Source organism: Pinus tabuliformis, chromosome 7 (assembly GCF_031772625.1).
Source record: "Pinus tabuliformis cultivar Carrire ecotype Pingquan chromosome 7, CPIR1, whole genome shotgun sequence".
NCBI lineage: Eukaryota > Viridiplantae > Streptophyta > Pinopsida > Pinales > Pinaceae > Pinus > Pinus tabuliformis.
The window spans coordinates 1,466,467,682-1,466,476,029 of record NC_142293.1 but is presented as its reverse complement, the minus strand read 5'-3'; the positions used below and the strand labels follow the sequence as shown (position 1 = coordinate 1,466,476,029).

Genomic DNA, 8,348 nt, shown 5'->3' with positions numbered 1-8,348 from the left:
GAATCTCAACAGAGCTACTTTACACAACGAAAAATTATAAAGCAATAAATCATATATGCACAAGTATAGACAATTTAAAAAGAAAACATTGTACAATACTGTATAGCCCAATCTTCATTATATGGAATACAAGATAAAATGACAATCATGTTGCACACTCTATGTCGTATCTTGTCATGACGGTCCTTCCTTCTCGTTCTTCTCTTTAGCTTCCCCTTAGTCCATCAAAGGAAAACACATAGAGTCTCCAGAAGGGTTGCCACCTATCACTGCTGCAATTTTGATCTGCTATAATGAACATGGATTGATCCGATCTTCCCTTCTAGGATGGCCAATAAGTGAGCTACAATATGCCTTCTATTAGCCTCTTTCCTCCATCAAAGAGCTACAAATAGGCTCCAATATTGACCCAAACATGAAGAAATCAATGTCTTTCTTATATGCTGCTCTAGCGATACTTTGGGCTATCAACACATTTCCCTTCAAAAAACCAGTGATTCCCAATAAATTCACTACAATATCTTCTCTTAGGATGGAATTTCAACCATCACAAAAAGTCCTCCAAATGGCACCCACAGGCTTCTAGAAAAACTTATCCAAAACTGATCCAATAACATGAATACAACACTTACAAGAATGTAGCAAAGCACATACCTTTAGCTCACTGTCTAAGGTATGTTTCTCTACTATCAACATCGACCTAGTTAGGGGAAAACCCTATTCATTTCTAGCCCATAAATGTTTCCCATATTCGCTCCTGAGAGCTGTAGTTGTCCCTCCTTGAGAGGTTGTGCTAGTTTCCTGAAATTCTGGGTTGTTCTAGGCCTCAAATAGTCCTTGACCCTTCTTCAATTCATTGCATCATGCTCCATATCTCCCCCACAAGTTTTCGATAGCCTTCTTTGGGGACAGTCCACCCATAAATCATCACTTAAACACCTCTGACCTTGATCAGTATACCTCGTTTCTCATTTTCTGCAATTTGGTCACCATAAACATCCCTAAAAGCCTTCCTCTTCCTTGTTGGTTTCCTTCCTATGACCAAGACAAAATTAGTCTTTGTTCATCGAGCTCCTCTTTTGTTGTGTTGCTCACTTTGGATATGTGTAATGACCCTCTACTCACCTGCTATTTATATCCATAATAAGGGCTTCCTCAAAATGTCCAATTAGGGCTTTAAAATTTGTCACATGCCTCATTAACATCAAGCCAACCTAGACTCTTCTCATGAAAACCCATTTCTTATCTTCAAAATTCATAACTACAATTCTATAACTCGGAATCAAATGATTTTCATTTCATCAGATTCACCTCAACAAGAGATATCATCCTCATCCATCACATTCCGACATGTGTCCATGGTTTTGGCCCAAATCATGATGGATGAAAAACCCCATGCTTGGGTTTCGATCCCATAAGTGACTCTTATGATGCTTTTCCCCAGGGCTTGGAATACCTTCCAAGCTACTCAAAAATCAACACATGCATGGTTAATTTAAAATTGTTAATGAACACATGCATGGTTGGATATCCCACCATATGGTGGATGAATACTATGTTAATGACAATTGTGATATTTTTTTGAAATATGGATTGATCATGGAAATATTGAAAGTGTGTCCAAGATAGTTTCCTTATCTTGAGACAACACTTCCTGCATATATGTAATATCATATTTGATTAATAAAATACAAATTTCTTGATGGAAATTTAACATGGTATCAGAGCGCGGAGGTGGCATTAGTAACAGAATCTCATGGTGGCGAAGTGGCGATGTGGTGAATCCGTGTCATGGAGGTTTTGTATGTGCATTAAGGTGAGCAAAAATCCTGAAGGCAACAACATAGACGATGGAGGAGAATCGATCTGATCTCCATTGCTAAATTAATTATTGCAGTAGGAGTGTGGTGCAATGTAAGAGATTGAATCGTGGATGGAGTGTGGTTGTTATGGCTCGTTGATGTGAGCTTACTAATCTACGCGGGCATTTGACCTGGTGCAGTGTAAGAGATCAGATCGTGGCTATTATGGCTCGTTGATGTGAGCTTACTGATCTGCATGGGCATTTGACCTGGTGCAGTGTAAGAGATCAGATCGTGGCTATTATGGCTCGTTGATGTGAGCTTACTGATCTGCATGGGCATTTGAGCTGGTGCAGTCTAAGAGATTGGATCGTGGTTGGGGCATGGCTGTTATGGCTTGTGGATGTGAGCTTACTGATCTGCGTAGGAATTTGACCTAAGAACAGTCATCTGTGGCTTTGAAAAGGTGTGAATCCTGTAACTGCTTCCAGATCTGAGGAGGCATGAGTTGTCTTGAAAGAGAATTCAGATCCATTTATGTTGCAAAGGGTCACTTGGTGTCGGTTATGCTGGTTGTAGAGCGTCTTGCCTGATGCAGTGAGCATGGAGCATGGAAAGGCTATGAGTGTGTCTCTTGCATGTGAGCAGAGTGTGGATTGTTGCAATCATAGTATTGTGAATGAGGAATGGCTAACAAAGAAGGTGAACGGTAGCCATCTTGTGCAATTGGAACCTATGACCTTGAGAAACAGAGGTTTATCCCTGATGATCTGCTCTAGATGTTGGGCTCAGTCTATATTATGCTTCCAAGTCTTTCAATGATCTGTTGAAGTAGAGAAGAATTATGTGGGTGAACAAGACGATCTAAGAAAAGGATGGGCTTCCTTGCAGATGGTTCCCAAAGTTGTTTGGTTTGATGACAAGACGAAGGAAAATATCATCCAATGACCGATTGAAGAAATTGACGAACTGTGGTTGGTTGAGCTTGTCGTCAAGAACAAGTTTCTTTGGCTTGGTTCTATGGTGTAAGTCGACGCAATAGATGGGGCTCGGTTGGATATTGAGCTCGTTTTTGAATTCTCGGTCACCACTACTATTGAAGCAGTCGAAGGCGACTCAGTCTCCGGCAATGGAAAAAGAAGTGGAAGAACTGGAGATGGAGCGAGATCTGAGCATGTCATTCAGTTTCGGCCCCAAGATCTTTGTCTGGGACGACCAGTGCAGTGAATGGCTTTCGGAAAATCACGCATTCCGTGATTTTTTGTTCATTGGGCATCCTTGGATTTTCCTTGCCATGGGTTTAGCTTCGACCCCGTGTGAGAGTGTTGTGGGATATTTTTTTCCAATTGAAATCGGTGTGCAGTAGAGTTGTTCCATGTGGGCAAAGCATGCTACGGTGACCTAGATGAAAAATTTATTTGGTGAGGCACGTTCAGCTACAGAGTAGTGAACATCAATCGAGTTGAACGTCGTGGAAAATCGTTGTTTGTTGTCAACATTTAAGTTTTATTGTTTCTAGTTCGGATCCTATGATTAGTGGTTTTTCCCTCTATGCTCTTTTGGGAGGCCCAAATCTAATTCACTCTGGTAATGGTCATGCATTTATGAATTCTTCTCATGAAGCTATCGACCGCAAAAAAATAAGCAAGGATTTTGTTGAGCTTGACCAAGCAGTTTTACGAGGCAGCGAGGTTTGGCGATCAATTTTGATGGCTGGCAACGATGGTGGATCTCAACATCTAGGAAAAGAACAACCTACACATTGTTGAGTTGTGTTATGGAACTCCATGCATTTTATCTTTGGAGGAACATACTTGCTATTGGATTTGTGAAACTATTTTGATTTACATTAATCTCTTGTGTATGTTGGGTGTGGATGATGTAAAGGCATAAATATTGTAAATATGGTTAAAAATTGGATGTTTTGTGACAATTAGACGGGCCAACTATTGTCACAAGTTTGAAGCTATGTTGGAATTGGCCATTCCAACAATAGACAAATTTATTTGCAAGAATTCTTAGCAACCAAATATAATGAAGACATGATAGTGAAGATGGCATAAGAGGCGCTACATTGGAAGATGATGGGCAATCAAGTTTGTGTGAATTAGTGTGAGTTTGTGGAACAAATTCATGGTCTAGTATGAGTCACATATTGTAGTTAGAACAAATCTACATGTCATATACTCTTTGGTAATGGTTAGTTGTGGTCTTGAAATATTTTATGTAGTTGTTGTAAGACCCAAAGAGGCATGCATACCCTTTGTTATGTGTTCCCTCTGTAAGAGAGTTTTAACGCCCTGGAAGAGTGTGTCATGTGGGATGGATACACTTGGGTGGGTCGTATTGCTTTTAGACTCCATGAGGTGAAATTTTATAGCTAAGGGGAGTTCATCGAGAGGTTGGATGGGTCGTGCGCGTGAAGGAATTCCTAGTAGACTGGCGATTACAACAGTTCGGAACCCATGCATTCTAGTAGATGGTTGTACCTTTATATGGACATCGACAATTGCATGAACAAGGTACAAGTTGTAATTACAAGACTGGACCAAATGTAGATCTTGTAGATTGATATCGAGACAAGTAGTCATTAAGAGGGATTATTGGAAAATGTAATTCCACTTGTCTCAGTTGTGACTTTCTATGTAAATAGTCTATTCTTATTCTATAGGAGTGGTTTCCCTAGTTTGGTGTGTGGTTGAGATATTCTCTCAACCAGATGATTGTGTGTCCAAGATAATTTTCCTATCTTGAGACAACACTTGTTGTATATATGTAATATCATATTTGATTAATAAAATACAGATTTCCTGATGAAAATTTAACCGGTGTTGATAGTCCAACATTTTAAAGGCACGTGAAAATAAAGAGTGACTTAATGGTGTTAGCATTTTTAGCATGTTGTTGATGGTATTACTTAAAGAAAAATAATGTTGTTGTTAGTGTTTATTAAAGAGTATCAATATGTAATTTCTTTATCATCTTTGTAAGAGAAAGATTAAGAAACCTTTAGATTTGCAAGAGACGTAGAATGCAAGTGTATTGTTAAATATATGTAGTTCTCAGTAATCTAAACATCTAAACTATAAATTTAAGGAAGTCTCGTCCATTTTGGAGATAAAGTGATTAATGAAATGATAAAGTCTAAAAGTTTTTAAAATTAGTTTTTCATTTTTTTATAAATTCAATTAACGGATTTCTAAAAAGGAGTTTTTAAAAATGATTATATCTATTAATTATTTATTCGTCTATAGAGCGATTTTTTACGTACTCATAACTCTTTACTAGCTTGTATTAAGATTAGTATAAATATTGAATTATTTATAAGTTATAAGATTATTATGTTAATTTTAAATATTTTTAAAAATAAAATTTACAAATATACATGAGAAATTTTGAAAAACTTTAATTCTATACATAGATGCATTGAAAATAATATAGACTTAAGTATATAAATAAGGGTGGCGTAGTGTATATCTCAATTCGTCCGTATAAATAAATAACAAATAAGTATATAAATAAGGGTAATGTAGTATCTCAATTCATCCGCATAAATAACCAAATAAAATTGTTTATTTGTATTAATTAATAAAAATAATACCATGGTTATAAACCAAAAGATGAAAAGACATAAAGAAACTAAGATTTTATGGAATAGAAAAGTTAAAAGATTAAAATCAATACATAATTTTAAATCTAAATACCAAATTAGTTTATGAATTTTTTTTATTTATAATATAAAAGATTTTATAAACAATACATAAATCTTAAAAATGAGAAAAAAAGACTATAATATGTAATATGTAAACTTAGTGGTATAATTGAAACTAACATAACTACATTAACAAATGATCATTATCATTTATTATTTCATAACCATATTAACAAGTAGTCAACATCAATATAATCATAGATTTTATAAACAATACATAAATCTTAAAAATTAGAAAAAAAGACTATAATATGTAATATGTAAACTTAGTGGTATAATTCAAACTAACATAACTACATTAACAAATGATCATTATCATTTATTATTTCATAACCATATTAACAAGTAGTCAACATCAATATAATCATCTATTATTATTTTTAATTTTATAGTTATAAATAAGTATTTAAATTTTAAAGAAAAAACAAAAAAACAAAACTCAACCACCTTCTAATATTTCATAGAGACACCTATCAAGATAATTAAATCAGTAGTTTAAAATTATCTTTAATTTTATAGTTATAAATAAGTATTTAAATTTTAAGGAAACAACAAAAAACAAAACCCACCCACGTGCTAATATTCCACAGAGACACCTATCAAGATAATTAAATTGGTAGTTTACCCTTGCTCACTCTGGTTACCCCACCATCTCACTAGACACCAGAGTGATCCATCACATTACGAAGTGCTAGCCCGTTAAGACACAAATCTTGTTACCGTTTATCAACAATTTTGAGATGAAAATTTAACATATGTAGATTAGACACCAGAGTGATCCATCACATTACGAAGTGCTAGCCCGTTAAGACACAAATCTTGTTACCGTTTATCAACAATTTTGAGATGAAAATTTAACATATGTAGATTAAAATAAAGAAACGATTCGATATATCTCTGCGATGAGAGAGTGAAAAGACCACGGACGTGGGAATGGAGCCAGAGATTTGGCGATCCCTTCCGGAACAGTGGGAGTCAGGGACAGACATCCTCATGGAAGCGAAAATTTGGCAAGCCCTCCCACAGGATTTGCTGCTCAAGATTTTTTACATGTTGCCCATGCGTCTTCTTGCCAAAATGAGAACTCTTTCCAGGCAATGGAAACAATTGCTATCTTCCGATGCCCTGCAAAGAATTTATTCAAATTTTTCAGTGCACTCCTTCCCAGGATTTTTGGTTCAGCTTGACTGGACCAGGGAACGTATTGCGGAAACTTGGGTTATAGAATACCTAGGAGGCGATAGTTCAGACATGAACATTTACAAAGGTCCTTTGCCTTCTGATGTCGTCATTGTGGATGCCTGCAGGAATATCTACTGTTCTCATAGAAGGGGAGATAGATTGGGTCTTTCCATAGGCAATATTGCTACTGGGTCCTCTAGACGTCTGCCTAATCCTAGCCCTCTCATCTGGTGGAGCTTCATTGCGATGGATTTTGATGCAACTAGGAGGCGATGCACTGTTCTGCTAGGTGACAACAATTATAGATGGGGACAAGCAGCTGACAATAATATGGTGATGCAGATTTATGACTCAGAATCCAACGCATGGACTATGGTTGCCATGAAAGTCCCGCTGCGCATTTGCCCTAGTGGAAAGGGTATCTGTTCTAAAGGAAAGGTTTATTGGATTACTACTAGGCATGGCATCGGTCGCATGATAGCATTCAGTATTGCAGAGAGGCGTTGGGCAGAAATTGGATTGCCTCAGTTTTGCCAATGTGATTCACTGCCAAGACGGTTGGATCTAGGTGGAAGTGATGGGCGAGTGGTGTTAATAGTTTATAGTAATTCTTGTCTCTGGACTCGAATGTGGAAATTGAAGGAAGGGCCAGGTGCTCCGGAATGGTGTGAACCGAATCCGATCTGGAGACCAGAAGTCCCTAACATTTATAGCGTAGGAGCAAATAGCAGCGGATGGACGGTGATGTTTGATTGGGATATGAAAATAACAATCTGCAATCCAAAGCGAAGATTAATAAGGCGCGTCACATTGCCTTTCACGCTTCACATTTTTCCTCAGAGTTTTTGCGTCAGCCTTCGAATCCAACAATGTTTCTTGGCCTTGAATTTAGATAATTTAATTGCTAATGAAGCAGAGGCATTCAGGCTTCAGTTATTTACGTCGTTTCAAAATTTTGCCGGATCTGTTAATTTTGTATCAAGTTGTTTATAAATTTGGCCGGTTCCCATCGGTTCTTAGATGCCAGAATTCTCCAATTTCTCTCTCTATAAATCGGCTGGTTTTCATCATGTTGTATTAAGGCTCTTGAATGTCAGCATTAAATGATAGATTCTCCAATTTCTCTTTAGTTTAAAGAATAAGAATGTGTAGTTGTTGCAAACGATTTTTAATATCATATCTCTTACTTTTATCTTCCGGTGCAGCACCCTTAGTCTCACTGGATACTCTTCCATATAGGTATATGTAAAATTGGTTTGGTGGGGTATTGAAAGAGAAAATGGAATGAAATTTTATTCTAACACTTTGTAATGTAATTCAATTACATGGGATAGAAGAAAGAACATGGAATTGGTTAAGGATTATAGGTTTGGTTGAGAAAACAATATAATGTAAAAAGTTGTTGTTGTGGTTGTTGTTGTTGTTATTAAATTCTATAATTTTATATTTTAGGGATTTTAATTTTCTAATTGCACAATAGATTCATAATTAATATGGATGAAATTACATACCTTTCTCATATTAAAAGACATATATTGAAATGTTTTATTTTATAGCAAGTGTTTGCTGATTATGAAAATCGTTTATGAATTTTAGTCCTATTGAATTATATACCATTAAAAATTTTAATTATAATAAATTTTTTATTTGTA

At 36.1% G+C, this 8,348-nt stretch overlaps 1 protein-coding gene across 1 annotated transcript; it reads left to right on the top strand.

Annotated features, from left to right (window-relative positions):
* The first annotated feature begins 6,447 nt into the window (after window positions 1–6,447).
* LOC149253320 (F-box protein At5g49610-like) lies at window positions 6,448–7,689 on the top strand. Its single transcript, XM_089454438.1, has one exon. The coding sequence runs from the start codon at window positions 6,448–6,450 to the stop codon at window positions 7,687–7,689; it is 1,242 nt and encodes a 413-aa protein (XP_089310564.1).
* Window positions 7,690–8,348: the final 659 nt, after the last annotated feature.

Bases quoted from the DNA above. Each gene is read 5' to 3' on its own strand.
- LOC149253320 (XM_089454438.1), top strand. From the start codon at position 6,448: ATGGAGCCAGAGATTTGGCGATCCCTTCCGGAACAGTGGGAGTCAGGG.